Source organism: Megachile rotundata, chromosome 7 (genome assembly GCF_050947335.1).
Source record: "Megachile rotundata isolate GNS110a chromosome 7, iyMegRotu1, whole genome shotgun sequence".
NCBI classification, from domain to species: Eukaryota; Metazoa; Arthropoda; class Insecta; order Hymenoptera; family Megachilidae; genus Megachile; species Megachile rotundata.
This window is the reverse complement of record NC_134989.1, coordinates 2,087,751-2,110,841: the sequence shown is the minus strand read 5'-3', so window position 1 is coordinate 2,110,841 and position 23,091 is coordinate 2,087,751. Positions and strand designations below refer to the sequence as shown.

At 35.3% G+C, this 23,091-nt stretch overlaps 2 protein-coding genes across 3 annotated transcripts in view; one reads left to right on the top strand and one right to left on the bottom strand.

Annotated features, from left to right (window-relative positions):
* The window catches only part of LOC100877819 (uncharacterized), a 688,459-nt gene that overhangs the window by 532,801 nt on the left and 132,567 nt on the right, over positions 1 to 23,091 (top strand). The gene's annotated exons all lie outside the window — the stretch shown is intronic.
* On the bottom strand, positions 16,710 to 19,767 carry LOC143264820 (uncharacterized). Its single transcript, XM_076533688.1, has 2 exons — positions 17,080 to 19,767; positions 16,710 to 16,853 (listed from the first exon to the last, which is right to left on the bottom strand). Exons 1-2 carry the CDS (start codon positions 18,067 to 18,069, stop codon positions 16,839 to 16,841), a joined length of 1,005 nt encoding a protein of 334 aa, XP_076389803.1. The 5' UTR covers positions 18,070 to 19,767; the 3' UTR covers positions 16,710 to 16,838.

The following is a 23,091-nucleotide window of genomic DNA, read 5'->3' as shown; positions in this document are numbered from 1 at the left end:
TATCTTATCACGGACATGATTCTGAACAATTTGTTCATATACAAATTTCGCGGAAAGCTTTTGTTTTCGAGATATTAGCGAAAAATTGTTATTAACTTTTGAAATCAACTTCAAATGATTTTAATGTCCTTTTAATATGTTGTCAGGGGCATGGTTCTGGACAACCTTTTCCTTATGCATAATTGACAGAAAGCTTTAGTTTTCAAGATATTAGCGAAAAAAGAAATTGGAAAACGAATATCCATATTGTCTTTTACTTAATTATACTCATCGCATTTACGCAGACAAAAAAAAGCCCGGAAGAACTGTCTCACAGTATCCTATACAATTCTCTCCATTTCACTAAAAAGCGTGAAATAAAATAATTTTCAGAAAAAAAAAAACCGACTTCGAAATGCACTAAAAAGTATAAAATAATTTCTATTTCCTAATGAAGTAATTTCTATTTCATTCAATCATACAATTACGTAACAGATATGAATGAAACCTACTTACTCGTTAGGTAGTATATTAAATACATTTCAACTTTTTCGGAGGCGGCGCAAAATTAAAAATACCTCAGTAAACGTTCCTGCCAATAACCAGTTGATTGTGGTATGGCGTATTGGAAATTAATAAATCCTGAGAAAGAATACGAACAATTATAGGTATATCTGGTAATATACGTAAATGTAACGACTGCATCTTCATTTCGTAACGTTTCTGATATAAATGAAATTGAATCGACTTCGTTCGCATGTGGAAGCCATGGATCTAAGAACCTATAAACGGAGCCCACGACGCGGGAATTACTACATTTGAGGCAGATGGGCTCTACCTTTATAGTATATGCGACGATCGAGCCTTTCCGTCGCATACTCTATGAATCTAGATAGACCATAGTTACATTCTATACGCACTAACACCTACTTCGCGGCGTGCTGTCGAGTTATATGTGTAGAAAAAAAATAGCTATACAAGCTTTGCCTATGTTCGGCTGTCCAAAGGTTGACATGTTCAAAAAAATCTTTTAATTATGCGCCGCCTCCGAAAAGGTTGAAATGTATTTAATATACTTGTTCGGGGAATTTGCTCGATAGAGAAATATCTCGAGTACAAACTGTCTGCCCGAAAAGAAATTTGCCGGACTGCACGAATGAAGCTACTCGTTATTCGTTAGCACGGGTTGGAAGAATGAAAGAGTGTATTTCAAAGAGAACTTTAAATGTATTTTAAAGAATATAATCACAAAACAAAAAAGGAAAACTTGATGTTTATTCGCTCGCTTCTATTTACGTACTGTAACGCGACCGTGATTACCCCTCCTTTTATAATAGTCTTCCAGGAACTCTCCAGAACTTTGGTGTTACTCGAAATTTCACGATGTCTCGCGGCCACCCGCCCGCTCCGCACCACTCTCCCCGAGGCCGCCGAGGCGGGAAGTACACAAACGGAAGGGAAGCTCGTCGAGACATCATTCGTCAAATTTAAAAACAAAACCTGATTATAAGAACGTTCTGGGAAGTTCTGGAGCGATTCTTGACCGTTCCTTGAACAATACTACCTAACGAGTAAATAGGTTTCGTTCCTATCTGTTACGTAATTGTATGATTGAATGAAAGAGAAATTACTCCATTAGGAAATAGAAATTATTTTATACTTTTTAGTGCATTTCGAAGTCGGTGTATTTTTTTTCTGAAAATTATTTTATTTCACGCTTTTTAGTGAAATGGGGAGAATTGTATCGAATACTGTGAGACAGTTTTTCCGGGCTTTTTTTTGTCTGCGTAAATGCGATGAGTATAATTAAGTAAAAGACAATATGGATATTCGTTTTCCAATTTCTTTTTTCGCTAATATCTTGAAAACTAAAGCTTTCTGTCAATTATGCATAAGGAAAAGGTTGTCCAGAACCATGCCCCTGACAACATATTAAAAGGACATTAAAATCATTTGAAGTTGATTTCAAAAGTTAATAACAATTTTTCGCTAATATCTCGAAAACAAAAGCTTTCCGCGAAATTTGTATATGAACAAATTGTTCAGAATCATGTCCGTGATAAGATATTGACAGCGCACTAAAATTAAGAGAAGTTTATTTCAAAAGTTGCCGGTTGTTTTGCAATAACAATACTTTGCAATTAAAAAATGAAAAATTTTTTTATAATGGTACCAATGTGGAGTCAGAACCTACCAGATGCAAAAGGTATCGTTCTGATCGGTCCACCCAGCTAGGCATAATCGGCGAACATACATAGAAAAAAAAAAAAATAAAAAAAAAATATACTGATCGAATTGAGTCACCTCCTCCCTTTTCGAAGTTGGTTAAAAATATCCTTCCATACACTAAAATTAGTAGGTTAATAGAAAATATCGGATTTCCAAAACATTCATGTAGCTTGACACAATTTAATGGCATAAAAGTACAGCAAAGTAGCATTAGAGCATACACAACATTTCGAAACTTGAAATTTGACTAAAGACTACATTAGCCCATTTTTATTATAGAAAAATTAAATTGATAAATTACACAGAAAATAATGACCGTTTTGGAGCTTGATGTAGGAAAATTAAAAAGTATTTAATGACATTAAGATTAAAGATGTTACACCAGTTAAAACCATACAGCTTACTGAAAATTATTACATAAACATTGCATTAATATATTGAAGACAAAGTAATTGAATATTATATTTATAAGTAATTATAGCATATAATAGGATTTATGTATAATATGACGATATAACAGTATAGCACTAATACTACATTAGGTCAAAATCGTACATTTATTAAAAATATAACTTTATTATTATTACACAGCCATCTTATTGTATATTGTATAATGTTTTGTATATTAAAAACGTTATGAAAAGTTGATGTTCCGTGGAGTTACAAATATATAGTCATAACATGAAATACAGTCCACTCATTTTTTCAAATAATCTCTGTAATTGTTGTCTTGTTCGTCGTACGAGGTGTGACCCAAAAGAAACGAGACTAGTCCAATAAATCATTATACCTTCAGAATTAGTTCTCTGTGACATTATCACCTTTAAAGTAGTTCCCTTCAATAATCACACACTTTTGCATTCGGTGCTGCTATTGCTGGTAACAGTTCTAGAACGAGGTTTTTAGAAGTCCCTTCAGGAGATTCTCCGTTTCTGCCTGAACCTCTTCAACTAAGGTGAAATTGGTTCCCTTTAAATAAAATTTAACATTAGGAAATAAAAAAGTCGCATGAAGCCAAATCAGGTGAATAAGGAGGATGCCCCATCACAGTAATACGAGGTGTGACCCAAAAGAAACGAGACTCGGTGTGTATCTTGAAAAAACAATGGAATTGGCAGCAATTGTTTTTGTGGCATCATCCCACATACCTCCTCTATCCATGTTGCCAATTTCGATTGAATCGGTCATACCGTTTGGAAATATTGCGTTATTTAGCGAACAAGTGCAACTGCATTCTGCCGGAAAAATGTCTAACGTAAAAGTCGAACAGCATATAAACATCACGTTTTTTGTAAAATTTGTTGAAATCTTTTGTAACATGTGATGAGACTTGGATTTTTACCTATGACCCAGAATGTAAGCGCCAGTCAATGGAGTGGAAGTCTCCAGGATTCCCAAAACCCAAAAAAGCACGCATGTCAAAATCAAAATTCCACATTAATGAAATTGTAATGGTTGAGTGGTTTCCCAGTGGTCAGATTGTTAACCAACACTATTACATTAAAGTCTTAAAAAGATTTAGTGAAAAAATTTGGAAAGAAAGGCCACAGTTATGAAGCGATGGATGGTCGTTGCTCCAGGACAATGCATCCGCTCACACGGCACTGTCTACCAAGTAGTTTCTGACCAGTAAAAATATTACTGTGATGGGGCATCCTCCTTATTTCTTTATTTCCTAAAGTTAAATTTTGCTTAATGGGAACCCATTTCACCGCAGTTAAAGAGGTTCAGGCAGAAACGGAGAATCTCCTAAAGGGACTTCCAAAAACCTCGTTCCAGAATTGTTAGCAGCAATGGCAGCGCCAAACGCAAAAGTGTGTGAATGCTGAAGGGGACTACTTTGAAGGTGATAATGTCACGGAGAACTGATACTGCAGGTACAATGATTTATTGGACTAGTCTCGTTACTTTTGTGTCACACCTCGTATTTTTGCTGCTGAGAAACTGCTTGACAGACAGTGCCGTGTGAGCGGGTGCATTGTCCTCGTGCAACAGCCATTCATCGCTCCACAACTGTGGCCTTTTTTCCTAATTTTTTCACTAACAAGGGACATCACCAAGGTGTCACACGCCGATTTTAATGAAATTGATATATGTTGTAGCTTTTTAAAAATCATTTGACACGTATTTTTTTATATCTGCGGACATCCATGTTGAGGGGGTGAAAATAGCCCTCAAAGTTCGGGGTTGAAAACACATTTTCTTTAATATCTCGGAAACTAGAGGGAGTAGGAAGGTAAATTTTTTTTTAAATTGTGTAGTTTTTAGTCAGGAATTTAGTTAGTGTTAAAAATTTCGGGAGGAATTACTTATTTAAATAATATATTAAAAAAATGCACTTTTTTTCAATTTTTTATCATAAATGCAGTTCGATTTTTTTGCAGCTTTGTATACTAAAAATATGGATCAAAATAGGGGGTACGTGTTTTTGGAATTTTTTGTTTATTACAATTTAGCAATAATTATTACATATACAATTTTCTCCTACTTTTTACGGAGAAATAATTTGAGATTTGTTTTCGAAGAGGGTCAGCCCTTTTTATGCGATAATCTGTTACGTTTTTAACAATTAGACAATATCAGATGTTTATTGTGCCATCGGTAGCCAGGGAAGGTCTAACGGGCAGGTATAAATCCGCTGCGGTACCAGTCGTTGCTTTACGGAACATAGGTTTCTATGGCCAATGAAACTCTTTACGAAAATTATTTCAAAATATACTGTTGCAGGAAAGTGGATATGAATAAGTATATGGTAATTGTATTATTGATTCCCTTTTTGAACATTTGTAAAATTTATTTTTTATAAGTATGGATGTTAATCCCATTAATGTTATAAGCATTTTAATGAAAATATTTAACTCTAATAAGTAGGAAGTACACATAAATCGAAACAAAGTTAAACTGGCACAAAGCATAACAGATGCAATCGACATGTATAAAGAATGCGCATATACGGATATAGAAATGCAACAAGAGGTTATATTTAATGACTTGACGTATGCCTAATTCTTTCTTATTTTTGCGAATTAAGAGGAAATGGAACAACCTTTTATTTAAAAACCCACCAATATTTTGTTGATCCGTGTGAACCAGAAAATACTGTTTTGCTTCTTGATTCATGGAAAAGATATAGCGAGAAAAAGTTATGACGATCAATCCCTAGGTAAGAAACAGTGTAAAAAACAGGAAATATTAAAAATAGCAAAAAATACCCTACCGTTTGTTCAACCATTTCATGTTAATAGGTTTCGAAGTTGAAAAAATTTTATTCATAAAATTTCTAATCCTTTAGTTTTATTGAATTTAGATACAAATTTATTCACAAAAGACAATGTAATAAAAATTGATTAAGCTAAAGTTGAATGCTTGCTTCAGAAGATTATGCTATATAGTGTGCACAATAATAAAATTCAATGAAGAAATTCATTATTAAAAGTCAAATAAATAAACTTATATCTTCAGCTAAAAGTTTCATTGACCATAGAAATCTATGTTCCGTATTACGACGACTGGTATTGCGGCGGACTTATACCTGTCTGCTGAACCTTCTCTGGCTACCGATGGAACAATAAACATCTGATATTATCCAATTGTTAAGGACGTGACAAATTATCGCATAAAAAGGGCTGACACTCTTCGAAAACAGATCGCAACCCACTTCGTAAAAAGTAGGAGAAAATTGTATATGTAATAATTATTGCTAAATTGCAATAAACAAAAAATTCCAAAAACACGTATCCCCTATTTTGATCTATTTTTTTAGTATACAAAGCTGCAAAAAAATCGAACTGCATTTAGGGTGAAAAATTGAAAAAAAAGTGCAATTTTTTAATATATTATTTAAATAAATAATTTCTCCCGAAATTGTTGTCACTAACTAAATTCCTGACTAAAAACTACACAATTTAAAAAAAAATTCACCTTCCTGCACCCTCTAGTTTCCGAGATATTAAAGAAAATGTGTTTTCAACCCCGAACTTTGAGGGCTATTTTCATCCCCTCAACATGGATGTCCGCAGATATAAAAAAATACGTGTCAAATGATTTTTAAAAAGCTACAACATATATCAATTTCATTAAAATCGGCGTGTGACACCTTGGTGATGTCCCTTGTAAGTCTTTTTAGTACTTCAATGAAATAGTGTTGGTTTACAGTCTGACCACTGGAAAACCACTCAATCATTACAATTCCATTAATGTTGAATTTTGATTTTGACATGCGTGCTTTTTTGGGTTTTGGGGATCCTGAAGACTGCCTGTTCCGAAGCGCTCGGAATATAATCGGCGTAATATTTATGGGTGTTTTGTCAAACCTTTACTCTTGCAATTTCAAACGGATCTTCAAGACCACATGGATGTCTCTACAGCTTGACATTCTTAACTATTGACAATAACCTTTTAACAGGCTAGAAAAGCACATCTTTATAACGCCAATATATCTTTCCTTAAAGAAGTTTATGTCCATAGTCCTAAACTGTGCACCCTTGCTGTGTGCAGTGTTTACGAAAATCCTTGCGTACTCGGCGGACCAGGCACTCTGACTCGGTCATTCAGCAGTCTCGCAATGTGTCCCCTTACTTAGTTCTTTGAAGGACCCAAATCACTTAACTGTTTGGGTCACCTTATTAACGAAACGTTATTTACAACCCTGGACTGAAGGCTAAAATCTTACAATCCCATTCGTCGAACCATCTCACCAATCACTGTTTTTTACAAATAACAATCTGTCCTGATTGGTCCCTTTTGGCAACGCCTTCACGTCCTGAATTTCTTCCTGTGCTTTCTTTTCTGACTGTTTAGAGGCAACTAGTCAGTCTTAGATTAGCTTCGTTGAAATATACTTACTCTGGTCAGTCTTAGATTAACTTTGTAACTATCAACTACAACAACACACAACAACCATTATAACTAGTGGGATGATGATCCACATCCTTCATTGACCTGGGCACACCAGTGTGGAGGACTCTGAGCCACTATATAAACTCTACTTTACAATAAAATTCTACTTCATAATATTAACTTTAGAAATATTCCACGACTGTAACAGGTTTTGGAAACGCCATGGGTCGACGAAGATTTACAACCTTCGTAAATAACTGTAAACAGTTTATATTTTACCCATCGCGCGTAACACTGCCATTGCATCGACTGGCGCTTACTTTCTAGGTCATAGGTAAAAATCCATGTCTCATCACAAGTTACAACAGATTTCTACAAATTTTACAAGAAACTTGATGTTTATTCGCTGTTCGGTTTTTACGTTAGCCATTTTTCCGGCAGAATGCAGTTGCACGTGTTCGCTAAATAACGCAATATTTCCAAACGGTATGACCGATTCAATCGAAATTGGCAACATGGATAGAGGAGGTATGTGGGATGATGCCACAAAAACAATTGTTGCCAATTCCATTGTTTTTTCAAGCTACACACCTAGTCTCGTTTCTTTTGGGTCACACCTCGTATATAGAAATTGATTCCCGAAATTCTGAACTGGCTTGCACCATTTCTGAATCTCTGTCCCGTGTCTTCACCAAACGTCCTGTGGTGCTTTCTGCGAAGTCAGAGATGAGACCTATCAAGAGGTCCTCTCATTAAGCATACTTCAAGGACGTGGATTCCCAATGTATCGGGCTTGAACCATATACCAGTTACCACGTGCACCACAGCAGCAGGATTTATGGCGAGCATACAATGGAAGTGTCTACGGTTGTTCAAAACTAACCTATCATATCTTTTCAAAGGTCAAACAACCACTTGATTGGTTACCTTTGATGACATTCATGCTAGACCAACTTCCGGAAGCTCAATTGCTAATCACATTGGACAGGACAGAGAGATGAATCAGTTTACAAGAAACCGATAAGAGAACAAGTTCAGTTCAGACAATTGTAAATATTACTTGAATCTATAACGAACAGACACATTCAGAGTGAAAAGGTTTCAAATTGACGATCACTTGCGGTCGATTAGCTTTCCAAGCAGCGTCGTTTAGCAATCGAATTCCAATCTTTCTTACCAAGTGATACTTCATTTTAAAAGAAAAGCTTTAATAACGTTTGAAACATCCTTACCTCCGTAAAAGGAGTAAGGAAACGCGAAAAGTGCGGAAGTTAATCCAGGGATTAACGATCAAACATCGCGTGATTGAACAGTTGACATGGTTACTTTTCACCAAATATATGCTTGAAATTAATTTAGAAGAAGTAGAATTTGTATTTGATAGCAGGTTACAATTATATTATAGTATTTTTGTGCCATTGTATTCTCTCAAGCATCTGATGTTTTGGAATCCGATATTCCACATGCAACAACCTAATATTAACGATTCTAATACAATTAAAAAAGAATAAACTGTTTGTACTGCGTACTATAATAATTAATACTTGCAGCTTTCTGCACCATATTACCAAGTAAAGAAAGGGAACCATTTTGAAACACTTCGACAGAAAGCTGAGAAATACTTCCACTGTCGATCAACGACCCTGAAGCGTGCAGCACCTTAAGTCGTTAAGCGAAGCCATGATTTCTAGCATAAATAATTTTACTATTCTACCAGCCACGATAATTTGCCCCCGACGAACGTGGTACAGAGGAATTTTGGCTGTTCGTTCGAGTTTGGTTGGCGTGCGCCATGAGCCACGCCACAGTGGTAATTCCGACCAGGTTGTTATCAGGATCCTACGTCGACAGAATAGCCAAACAGACGTCCGGTCGGCCACGACAGGGTTCCAGGTATATCCATGTTCAACCCTCTAGCACAGGGTAATTCATAGCCCGGGTAATGGCGATCGCGTTATCATAGTTTAATGCCCCTTTCCGCCCACTGGAATTCCCGTCACTGGTCTCACTTTTCCGGGACGATTGCTAGCTGGCAGAATGGAGGAATTGATCAACCGATTGAGTTGGTTAAGGAAAGGAATAGTTAACGAACACCGAAGAAATCAGATTGATTACTTTTATTGATTTCGTAGCTTTACAGAATATTAGAAAGAATAGATGTCGTAAGGTTTTCTCATCAGGGATCGGCTACGGATTAATTCGTATTTTATATCCAAATGTTATTAACCCAAATATTGTTATACGTAGATATTTACGACTTAACTCATATTTACACTTGTGTAACGACTCAGGAACCTAAGTTCAGATAGTTACTAGCGCTAAGAAGGTAAAGAGCGGCTTTTACCAATTAAACGACTCGTTTTGGAAAATAACTAAATCTAAAGATTGTGGGATTCGTGTGGTGTGCGGTTAAGGAGTGAAATCCACAGGTCAATATCTTTCAACAATAAGGGTTTATTCAATAAAATAACGCAGATGATGAATTTAACAAATAACAAGTAACAAATAACAAAATATGAAAAGTATACTGGTTTGATTAAAGAAACTAGAATAGACTTGATATAATATTAATAATAGAAATAACAGAACTTGGCAAATTGAGCAATACGTAATAGATAATTATGAATCTAACTAAATGACTCTCGCTAGGTAATACTTTATATTAGATCGTACCTAAGTCTGTTTTCGGATGAAGCTAACTTCGCTTTTATATAATTAATTGAATTCGATATGCTATATTATTCAGTTCTCGTCTTGAACGCTATCGCAATTACAAAGTTTATATTGATTAATACGTTTATAATTTATATAATGAAAAGTCTTTTACGAAATTATTAATACTAGCGCGTGATAGTCTACCGCAGCGAAGAACACGACCTAAGTGTGATTCTCTAAGTGTACCTAAATACGCTTTCGCAAAGTTAGACAGATTAATGATTTTATCTGATATCTAACGCGGTGTAGTCGACTACTGAGATTACGCTGATGACAGAACAATATTCTTTTACTAATTCAAAATTCAAAATTTGTTTGAATCTAAATGAATTATTACCTCGGAACAATTACTCTTGTATAATTTGACTCGACAACTAATTGTACATGACCCTTTTCGTCAAAACGAACACTGACAACCAAAACCAGATCGCTTAATTGGGGAGCCTGCGTTAGCTAGCTACTAGAACGACCCAACGATACAGGAAAAGGGTGAACAGTATAAGTTGACAGGGTAGCAAATCAATTGATTCTAATATAAAATCGTAATTGCTGAACTGCCACCCAAAATACACGGGCTTCAGAGACCAAGCCGCTCAAATGGGGAGCCTGCGTTAGCTAGCTACGAAACGACCCAGAGCGAGCTCCGAGAATCTGATGGCGCGTTAGCAATCCGATGTAAAATCAAATATGAGTAGCTGAGAGCTATCCTTTCGATATCTTAGCCTTTCTTGGCGCAAAGTATAGCACTCTCCTAACGGAGTTTCAGATACGAGACCGTTTGAATGGGGAGCCTGCGTTAGCTAGCTACTAGAACGACCCACGACCAAGTATCCAAATGGCGTATACCCGCTTTACCAGTCAAGTATTAAGATTCGTTGCGGCTCTTGACAGCGAAAACTGTTCCGGTTATACTTATCTGAAGACTTCTAGCTGGCTCGACTTCGAAAACTGTTCTGCAATTTTGGCGAGCTCCGCTCGGCCTTTTATACTCGCCAGCCTAGCGAATTCTCGGAAAACCCCCATAACGTCGAAATATAATATTGTCTTATAAATTCGTAATTAGACATTAATTGTACAAACGAACGGTTTAATTACATTATAAATATCGCATTCTACATTATGGTTTACATTTCTAATATAAAAATAGTAATTTAATAGTGTTTTAATCAAATTGCATTTTCTATCTCTTTCTATACGCTGTGCACGACTTCTATACGGATCGGAGCTAAATGTATAAGCATAGGATGCTTCTAGAACATTCCATTGAATAATATTATAATTTACAACATATATTGCAATAAACTAACGTTTGACTTTAATTCTAGATAACATAATATCAGTACGCTTGATATGTAGTAACTGATTTGTTTAGCTAATAGTTTTTGATAATTAATAATATCGCAATTGTAAAATGTATTTCTATCCTTCTCTAAGACTACGCGAGAATTCCAGGAAATTCGGGGCTAGCTTCGCGGCACGTAGGCACATAGCATTGCGGAATACATTTATTACAATAGCCTATAAAATAATACATTAACTTGTTTTAAATAAATTAACTTAACATTTGAATAGTTTAATGAAACATATTACTCATTTTGGATTGAAAACATAGAACAATTATTGAAAATAAAATAAATATATATATGTATCAGTTACCGACCGCTGAACTGAATACATAAGGTAATTGGTATATAATGTACTGTCGGTAATAGTCTATTATTGTCGGTAACTAACTATTCTCACAGTGGGTAATGAAATTGAGCATAGGACTGTCATATATGAAAAAAAACTCTTCCCGGGATGTTACACCTTCCCCCTTATGAAGGTCTCTGGTCCTCCAGAGACTGTTGTTTGGCAAATTTGTAGATAATACATTTTGTACAGCGGCAGTTGTCTTCATTATTTCTGGGTGACGCAGCTCCCTGCCCAAACAGCCATAACAACTTCCAATATTCCCGCCTTGGATCCTTAGGATTGCTTATTTTTTTATAATCCTTGTACGGGGTGTCAGGAATTTCAATTTTAATCAGGTTCCACTTATTAGTGGACTCCTCCTAAATTATATGATAATTTGTTCTATTTAGTTTTATATGTATATATGTTATATGTTTTTGGATTACCTTGCTCAAATTTTTCTGTATTTTCTTCCTCAAATTTCTCAACACGGCTCGTCTGCCTGCTCTTCTCGCCATTTTTACAATAATTAATATGGCGTCGTTTTGTAGAAGTATCGTAGAATATATTGCAATAGCACGTGTTTAATTTATATATGTTATATGTTTCCTTTCTTTTCTTCTTTTTTTTTCTTAATTAATTTTAATAGTATGGGTAACAATGATTTATACACCATCATTTATCCGTAAATAACAAAAGAATTTATTTTATATATTACAAAAATTAAAATTTCTCTCTTTCTTTATAAAATATAGATAAACACAAAAATATATATATATAATTAATTTTGAAGCCCAATATTTTCCGCTTCGATAACTGGATATGTCTCCTCTATATTCAGCATTACTCCGTTATTATATGCCTCGATGTCATTTATGTCCATAGTAGCAGTTTTATTATTGCATTCGCTGCAAGCTATTGCTGGCATTGTGTAGGATATTATATTCGCACAAGCTATGCAACAACTTTTTTGCAAGGCGTAATCCTGTTTTACCATAAAATGTGAGCCTATATGTACAAATATATATATTTATATATGTATATCAAATCATATTAGTTAAAATAATATTAGAAAATTAGTTCTTGCCTATGCTCCACCATTGCTCTTTCGCTTCCGGGTGTGCCCCGATTATGCAATTTAAGCATAGTCTGCCCATTAATGGGTTATATTTGAAGAAGAATGATAAGTTAATATCTTTTACGCAAATTGCGTTCAATACGTTTATGTTTTGAACCATTTTCTCACGAATTTGTCTGATATTTATTGGAGTGATTTATACGGTTCGAGCGGTTCACTGCACTCTTGCGTTCTGACGCAATTCGAAGTGCGGGAAATTTGAATTACTTCACCCTTGGTTACGCGCATGCTCATCTTACTATTGATTCTTGATCTCTTATTGGTAGATGAGCCCTCTTAATGCGATCTTTATGAACGATTCGCCTTTTGTTTTTCCTACCGATTTGCAACTCTACATTATTTGGCTCTATGGTCCTTGTAATTTTGTATGGACCAGAGTATTCTTTCTCTAATTTGTTTTTTCGTGGTGGGTTGAGAAGAAATACGTCTTCGTTTGTTTCGTATTGTATGGGTCGAATCTTTTTATCGTAGTAATATTTTTGACGATATTTTGATGATTTTAAATTGTTTCGCGCAGTGGTTCGGAAATTATGTAATTTTGTGATGAGGTTGTCTACGTAATCCGGGTATGTACATAATTCTTCTTCAACTGGATAGTTTGATGGTTGCCGCGCTTTCCTGCCATATACCAATTCGTGAGGCGTAAACTTAGTTCCTTCATGTATACTTGTATTATATGAGAACATTGCCTGTGGTAACCAATCGTCCCATTGTTTTTCTTGAGTGAGAAAATGTTTTAAATATTCTACTAAAACTTGATGGCTTCTTTCTAGAGAACCGTTTGACTGAGGATGGAAGGATGAAGTTCTGTATGTCTGAATGTGGAATATTTTTGCGAGCTTTTTCATCAAGGAACTCATAAAGCATGTCCCCTGATCCGTCAAAATTGCTTTGGGGCAACCAAATTTACAAATGAAGTGCTCAGTGAATGCTTTGGCAACATCCTCTGCAGTTATCGATACAATAGGTGCTGCTATGGAGTATTTAGTTAGATTATCCTGGATTGTCAGTATATAACCATGCCCTTTTGAAGTTAAAGGCAACGGTCCTAATATGTCTAATGAAACTTTGTCAAATGCATCCAATGGGGTGTCTGTAATGACCATCGGTTCTTTATTTTTGACACGAACTAGCTTATTTCTCTGACAATCTATACAAGTTTTAACGAAATCAGCTATGTCTTTTTTCATATTTTTCCAGTAATAATTGTCTCTAACACGGTGATAAGTCTTTCTTATTCCTTTATGTCCCCCAGTGGGTGTAGTATGATTTTCCTGGATAATGGGAATTCTTTCTTCAAATGACGGAGTCTTAATATCACCTGTACAAATTGTGATTCGAATGGGTATGTCAGCAAAGATCATGTATACTAATTTCCTAAGATATTTATCATTTGGTAAGCTAATGTCACTAATTTTGTGTTTTCGAAGGAGTAACGCAAGTTTCCTAAGAATTTGTGGTAATTCCTTCTTTGATGTTACTGTTACGCCAAACAACCATTGTTTCTTTAGCTTAATTTGTATAATTTCTTTCCTAGGTGCTGGTCTGATCTTCCTTCTTTTAATAAACAGCTCCGATTCAGGGTCAAGAGGATTTCCCTGAGAGTTCCAGAATACTGCTACTGGTCCCTTCCTAGTCCAAAGATGATCTTTAACTTCTGTTATAGAACTCACTATCTCTTCTGTTATTTTCGGTTTTCTTGCTTTGCTAACAGTAAGTTCTCCATCTTCTCTTTTAATTTTAATAGGAGTTACTGGACCGGTTTTGTTTAATATTTCAGGTGTAATAGGAGGAGTTTCTTCTTCCCGGGGTGTTGGAGAGGAAGAGTCGGCGTTAATTTTAGGAGGATCTTTGAATAGGTGTTTGGGAATTATGGTATCTTCATTGAACTCTTCTATTTTTTCCCCAATTACTACAGGATCATTTTTCCTCAAAATTAATGGTGGCGGAGTTTTTACTTTAAATTCTGAGGGTGGTGGATGTATTTCCGCTTGTACTTCCATCTTAAAATCTTCATTTTCTTTTTGGCTAGTCATTTCCTCGTCTGAATCGTCTGTATCATAGTAGTTTGACTCGTCGGAGGTTTCTTCTTGTTTCATTTTTCTTCTTCTTTTATTTGGTAGTTGATCAGTACTTATGTCTTCTAATGGACGTGTAGGGTATTGGTGAAATTTCTTCTTCTTCTTTTTAACTTCTTGCGAACTGGTTGTTGATTCTCGTGGTCGGGTTTTGTATTGGTGCCATTGTTTCCTTCTTTTAATTTCTCTGGAGCTAGTTGTAGTGGAATCTCGTGGACGAGTTTTATATTGATGCCATTTCTTCGTCTTCTTGATTTCCCTTTTGGTATCAGTGCTTGTGGTTGATGGTCGAGGTCTTTTAGAATTGACTGGTAGTATTTTCGTCTGAACGGGATTACGGGATAATGCGTCCGTATTTGCGTTCAAACTTCCAGCTTTATATTTAATTTCATAATTGTATTCGCTTAGTTTTATTCGCCAGCGTAATAACCTTGACGTTGGATCAGCGACACTGTTCAGCCAGACCAAAGGTTTGTGGTCCGTGATGAGAAAGAATTTCCTTCCGTAGACGTATGGGCGGAAATGATGTACTGCATAGACTATGGCAAGTAATTCTCGCTCCGTAGTTGAGTACCGTGTTTCAGCAGGGTTAAGAACTCTTGAAGCATACGCGATAGGCTGGTCCTTTCCAATTTCACCCTGGCTGAGGATGGCTCCAATTGCAATACCTGACGCATCTGTAGTAATATTAAATGGTTTGTTGAAGTTAGGATGCGTTAGGATTGGCTCTTTACACAAGCTTTCCCTAAGGATGGTAAAGGCTTCCTGTTGGAGGTGTGTCCATTCAAACTTCCGCTCCTTTTTAGTCAGGTCCGACAGTGGTTTGGCTATCTTCGAGAAATCCTTTATAAATCTTCTATAGTACCCGCAGAGTCCTAGGAACTGCCTTACATTTTTGACTGTTTCTGGTACTGGAAATTTCTCTACTGCTTCTATTTTTTTGGGGTCTGGTTTCACTCCGCTTTCATCGATGATGTGGCCCAAGTATGTCACTTCTTTTTTCAAAAACTCGCACTTGTCAGGCTGTAGGCTCAAGTTGGCATCTCTTAGCTTCTCCATTAGCTTGTGAAATTTGATTTCGTGTTCCCTAAGTGAACTGGCGTAAATTACAATGTCGTCCAGGTATACAAATATTTCTATCCCTTGCAGTCCGGATAGTACATTGTCCATTAGTCTTTGAAAAGTGGCCGGTGCGTTCTTCAGTCCGAACGGCATTCTATTGAATTCATAATGGCCATAAGGGGTTGAAAATGCAGTTTTACTTTTATCGTCAGGGTGCATGGGGATTTGATGAAATCCTGACTTTAAATCAAAAATTGAAAAATATTTCGCGCTTCCTAATTGGTCCAAGATGTCGGTGATGTTAGGAAGAGGATATGCGTCGCCAATTGTTTTTTCATTTAATTTTCTAAAGTCAATTACCAGTCTCCACTTCTTTTTGCCTTGGGAATCTTCTTTTTTGGGTACAATCCACAGAGGTGAATTGTAGGGTGATGTTGACTGTTCTATTATACCCTTTTGGAGGAGATCGTCGATTTGCCTATTAATTTCTTCTTTATGGCATTGTGGGTATCGATATTGTTTAACGTTAATTGGTACATCATTGGTAGTAATGATCCGGTGGTGTACTTTATTTGTTGCTGCTAAATCTTCCCCGGGCAAGTTAAATCTATCTGCATGTTGTCTGATTAAATTTTCAACACTAGATTTTTCCTCGGAGTTTAAATGGTCTAAGCGTAATAGATTAAATAATTTTTGTACCCTAGGTGTATCTGGTGAAGGTAAATTTTCGATGGGTGATTCTTCAAATAGTTGTAATTCTACTTCTGGCATAGGAATTTTAATTTCTTCAGAGGAAACGTTAATTGCGTATATGAATGCTACTCCGTTTCTATTAGTGACAATAGCGTTACCGATATGTAATTTGGAATTTATATTTAATTTAGGAACGTATCCGGTGCTGACATTAGTGTTTAAGACTTTAATTGGAATCACGTCTCTTTCCCTAGGTTGTATATGGATTACTGGATCTTCAAATGGTATTGTGAAGTCTTTGGTAATCACAATAGATTTTGGATAATTAATGACTGCTTCGGTGTTTTGAAAAAATTCATTTCCAAGGATTCCGTCCTGTTCAATCGGCAAATTTTCGGCAATGTGTAATATCGTCTCGTGGTTAAATATCTTCATTTTGATGTACCCTATTGTAGAAATTTTCCCTTTAGTTATACCACTTAATTGCAAACAGACATCTGTATAAATTTGTGTAGGGTGTGCTAATGACGATTCTTTAATTAAATTTAAATCAGATCCCGTATCGATCATAAGTAAGGCTGACCCGTTTTGAAAAATTCTATTCTTTACTGCGATGCTAGGAGGTTTCTTAATGACTTTAGTAGGTATTATAAAATTTGTTCTACTACGCACCTGCTCAGTCTTTTTATCTTGATATGCTTTTTTCCTGCATTGTTCTATAGTATGCCCAATATTTTTGCAAAATGAGCAAGTAGGAGGAGGAGGCTTAGCTACTGGAGGCCTTCTAAGAATACTTTGGCTAGCTATCTGACTGTTTGGACTTGGGGCTGCATGTTGTGGCCCTGGTTGTCCTTGGTTAGTTTCCGTCCATGGTCTTCTCGGTTGATTTACATTTCGACAATCCTGCGTTCTATGCCCTAACCTTTGGCAGTGTTGACAGAATTTTTGCTGCCACTGTATCCTAGCCGTCTGCTGAGACCCTGGTATATAATTCGGACGCCTATAACTACTAGCGCGAGAGTAATCTTCTGCCATTTTTAAACGAACTTGATTTTCCCTAAATTCTGCTTCGGCGAGAATCGTTGCGCTAATCGCGTCGTCTAAGAATATATATTCATGACTTCGTAGCCTACCGTAAATTTCTGACCTTAGACCTGTTAGAAATGCCCTAACTGCGTTTGTCTCGGCGGTTTTGTTATATTGCGGCGCTAACTGCGGTTGCTCTATTTCGTTACAATTTTTGATTTGCAGTAAAAGACTCGAAACACGACTACTATAGTCTACTACTGCTTCATTTGGCATTTGCGCAATTTTAGAGAGATCGCCGTATAATTGGTATGAAGTGTATAATGGTGCAAAGCGTGATTTTAGAACATTAATTAATTCGTCAATAGTATTATAATCTCCGCTTGAAATGACTCTAGACGCTTGTCCGAATAATTTATTTTTGATTAATTGAACTAAACCGTACTCGGCGTGAGGTGAAATAATGCTCTTTGCATTCAGACAATTTTTTGTAAATTGATACAAAGGAATATTATGGCCGTCGAATGCAGGCACAATATCTGCTGCGTCCCGTATACTAATCTGAGGAACGGGGAGAGTAGTGCTCTCTGACTGAATTCCTAAACTTCCTTCCTGAGCTTCTGATTCGTTCTCCATTTTGAGTAACAAAATCTAATCTACTATAATTAATTAATTAATATATGTATTATTTATTATATATGTTTTTTTTTTTTTTCTTTTATATTTTCCTCTTTATGTATATACTTTTCAATTGCCTATTCTTTATTTTAGATATGAATGATCTTGACCTCCGCAGAGAAAAGTTCTCTTACCACACAGGAGATCAGTGACACGTATCTGCAGCTACGTTCAATGACCCATGCCTGTTATATCCCACCGCTGTCACCAAAAATTTATTTGTTATTATAACGTGTAACGACTCAGGAACCTAAGTTCAGATAGTTACTAGCGCTAAGAAGGTAAAGAGCGGCTTTTACCAATTAAACGACTCGTTTTGGAAAATAACTAAATCTAAAGATTGTGGGATTCGTGTGGTGTGCGGTTAAGGAGTGAAATCCACAGGTCAATATCTTTCAACAATAAGGGTTTATTCAATAAAATAACGCAGATGATGAATTTAACAAATAACAAGTAACAAATAACAAAATATGAAAAGTATACTGGTTTGATTAAAGAAACTAGAATAGACTTGATATAATATTAATAATAGAAATAACAGAACTTGGCAAATTGAGCAATACGTAATAGATAATTATGAATCTAACTAAATGACTCTCGCTAGGTAATACTTTATATTAGATCGTACCTAAGTCTGTTTTCGGATGAAGCTAACTTCGCTTTTATATAATTAATTGAATTCGATATGCTATATTATTCAGTTCTCGTCTTGAACGCTATCGCAATTACAAAGTTTATATTGATTAATACGTTTATAATTTATATAATGAAAAGTCTTTTACGAAATTATTAATACTAGCGCGTGATAGTCTACCGCAGCGAAGAACACGACCTAAGTGTGATTCTCTAAGTGTACCTAAATACGCTTTCGCAAAGTTAGACAGATTAATGATTTTATCTGATATCTAACGCGGTGTAGTCGACTACTGAGATTACGCTGATGACAGAACAATATTCTTTTACTAATTCAAAATTCAAAATTTGTTTGAATCTAAATGAATTATTACCTCGGAACAATTACTCTTGTATAATTTGACTCGACAACTAATTGTACATGACCCTTTTCGTCAAAACGAACACTGACAACCAAAACCAGATCGCTTAATTGGGGAGCCTGCGTTAGCTAGCTACTAGAACGACCCAACGATACAGGAAAAGGGTGAACAGTATAAGTTGACAGGGTAGCAAATCAATTGATTCTAATATAAAATCGTAATTGCTGAACTGCCACCCAAAATACACGGGCTTCAGAGACCAAGCCGCTCAAATGGGGAGCCTGCGTTAGCTAGCTACGAAACGACCCAGAGCGAGCTCCGAGAATCTGATGGCGCGTTAGCAATCCGATGTAAAATCAAATATGAGTAGCTGAGAGCTATCCTTTCGATATCTTAGCCTTTCTTGGCGCAAAGTATAGCACTCTCCTAACGGAGTTTCAGATACGAGACCGTTTGAATGGGGAGCCTGCGTTAGCTAGCTACTAGAACGACCCACGACCAAGTATCCAAATGGCGTATACCCGCTTTACCAGTCAAGTATTAAGATTCGTTGCGGCTCTTGACAGCGAAAACTGTTCCGGTTATACTTATCTGAAGACTTCTAGCTGGCTCGACTTCGAAAACTGTTCTGCAATTTTGGCGAGCTCCGCTCGGCCTTTTATACTCGCCAGCCTAGCGAATTCTCGGAAAACCCCCATAACGTCGAAATATAATATTGTCTTATAAATTCGTAATTAGACATTAATTGTACAAACGAACGGTTTAATTACATTATAAATATCGCATTCTACATTATGGTTTACATTTCTAATATAAAAATAGTAATTTAATAGTGTTTTAATCAAATTGCATTTTCTATCTCTTTCTATACGCTGTGCACGACTTCTATACGGATCGGAGCTAAATGTATAAGCATAGGATGCTTCTAGAACATTCCATTGAATAATATTATAATTTACAACATATATTGCAATAAACTAACGTTTGACTTTAATTCTAGATAACATAATATCAGTACGCTTGATATGTAGTAACTGATTTGTTTAGCTAATAGTTTTTGATAATTAATAATATCGCAATTGTAAAATGTATTTCTATCCTTCTCTAAGACTACGCGAGAATTCCAGGAAATTCGGGGCTAGCTTCGCGGCACGTAGGCACATAGCATTGCGGAATACATTTATTACAATAGCCTATAAAATAATACATTAACTTGTTTTAAATAAATTAACTTAACATTTGAATAGTTTAATGAAACATATTACTCATTTTGGATTGAAAACATAGAACAATTATTGAAAATAAAATAAATATATATATGTATCAGTTACCGACCGCTGAACTGAATACATAAGGTAATTGGTATATAATGTACTGTCGGTAATAGTCTATTATTGTCGGTAACTAACTATTCTCACAGTGGGTAATGAAATTGAGCATAGGACTGTCATATATGAAAAAAAACTCTTCCCGGGATGTTACACTTGCATTAGCTAGATCAATTTTGAAAATTCACTGTAATACAGGATTTTGTAAAAGCCTTTGTCATGGTGTTCTATAGTGCTTGTTTTATTGTAAAAAATTTCTTTCTGTGGTGTTTTGATTTTTATAACATTTTTAATATTACAAAAATTTCAGCCATGATGAACCATGACAATGAAAAATTTTTCAATGAATTATATGCAAATGTATATGATTGCTACAAAGTTTATCATATCAAAAGAAATGATTAAAAGTTGTCATGTATATAAATAAAGTATATTAATATTTATTTAGATTACTTTACTCTCCTATTTATTTACATGTAAAGAATTAACGCGCAAAAATGCAAAATATGATAATTAAATTATTTGTTTATAACTGATTAATTTTGTAAGATGAACGTAATATGAAAATTACATTTTGTACTGTAAACTTAAGTTGCTTTGTACCAAAGTTTGAAAATGATTAATACAGTTGTAATTTTAAGCTATTTATAAAATATCTCATGAAAACTTCTTTGTATAGGTAATTGTTTAATTACAGTTTCAGCTACTTTTAAATTTATGTTAATTATCTTATTAGCACTTTCTGAAAGTTTTAAAACCTCATTGAAACTTTACATCGACGGTTTCAAGGAAAATCATAAATAATATCGAAACAAATTTCATAACGTGTTTTTCGATGACATATAATATGATACATGTATATAATAAATTAATTGATATTCTATTAGCTCAAGGAAAAACTAGTGCTACAAATATTTAATTATTATGGAATTTTACAAATAACATGGACTTTCTTTAGCGTAATCTAATTCTACCCTTCCATGTACAATATAATTTTGAAATAAACAATATTTTTCTAGCTACTTTAGTTCTCAAAATAATTAATTTCTTATCTACACTATATGCATAAATCAGATTGTAACGGTATATTGAAGTTTAATGCTTTTGCAGTGAAATCTTTTTAGTATCGAAATTGATCCTGAATGTTTGTAAACGAATAAATTCGTGAAGAAGAGAGTAAAAGTCGAAGTTAATTGCGTGAAAAAAACCGACTTTGATCGATGATCTGTATAATAAAAATTCTCACTTTATTGATTTTGAAGCATCGTTGCCAGCTTAATGAATTTGATTAATTGCACGAAGAAAAGGGATCATTAATCACTGTTTGCAATGCATACTCACGCTAGCCGCCATATTATCGTCATGAAATTGATAACTGATTGTCGATTCTATCGGTCACCTAGACGTAACATGAGCATGTATATTCATCAGATGAAATACGGAAAATTGTCCGAATAATACCACTCTAAATGTTTCACTTTAATGCATTTATAATGGAAAATTCCATGTTACAAACTGCAGTCAACGTACCACATAACTCTAAAATGTTCGATGCTTAAGAAATTTCGAAACTAAGTTTCTGGTAGTTTGATGCTAAGTGCCATAACGATAAAAGTACGAAAGTAACACAAATACAAGTATGATAATATTTGAAGTCATCTTCTTTTATAATAAAACTGACAAGTCTCTACGGTTTATAGTTTTGTGTACATTACTCGCAAAAATATAACCGTTTTGATAACTTCAATTATCAAAAATATAAAATAATTTTAATAAAAAAAATACGCCGACTTCGAAATGCACTAAAAAGTATAAAATAATTTCTATTTCCTAATGAAGAAATTACTATTTCATTAAATCATAAAATTACGTAACAGATATGAATGAAACCTATTTACTCGTTAGGTAGTATATTAAATACATTTCAACCTTTTCAGAGGCGGCGCAAAATTAAAAATTGTAGAGTAAGATTAAAATAAGATGTTTATTTTGTAATCGGACAGAGTACAAGATATAAGTGCGCGTGTTTCCACGTGCAGGGTGAGTTCGTCACGTTAAGATTTCGCGGCACAATCCAAGTTTTTCGGAATCTACATATTGGGGTGTCGAAGGAAGTCTTAAAAGTGAGGAAAAGATGATCTCTGCAAAGTACCGTACACCGTGGGTCTTCTTTTTAGAGGAATCAAGGAAAGCTTGAGGTGTCGTGCATTACGTCTTCCTCGCTTGTTTGGTTTTAGGAAAATGCCAAAACTAAGAGAGTGCCGAGCAGCTCGTGGTGTCGTCTTCTCTCTTAGGAAGGCTAGGTATTTCTGACTTTTTGTGGACAATGCTGGTCTTTTATATGAAAACTGTAGGCTAGGCCCGCCCAATCAGCGTAGCCTAACTCCGAGCGCAAGGGTTTTATGGTATGGCCTGCGCTTCGCTTCGTACGTCGTGTCGGTCGCGTGTACTTTCTCAGTACTTTTCTTATATTATTTCTACATGCTACAACTTATATTATTTCTACATGCTACAAAATGATAAAACAGATTTCGTGTATAGCGCGATAAATTCAAATTACGAATCTTTGTTCAACCTGTGGTAACGAAGTACAATCTTCATTAACTTAGTGTACGCTGTTTGCTTTTAATCTCATCAGAGTCCTAGGAATTTAAAGA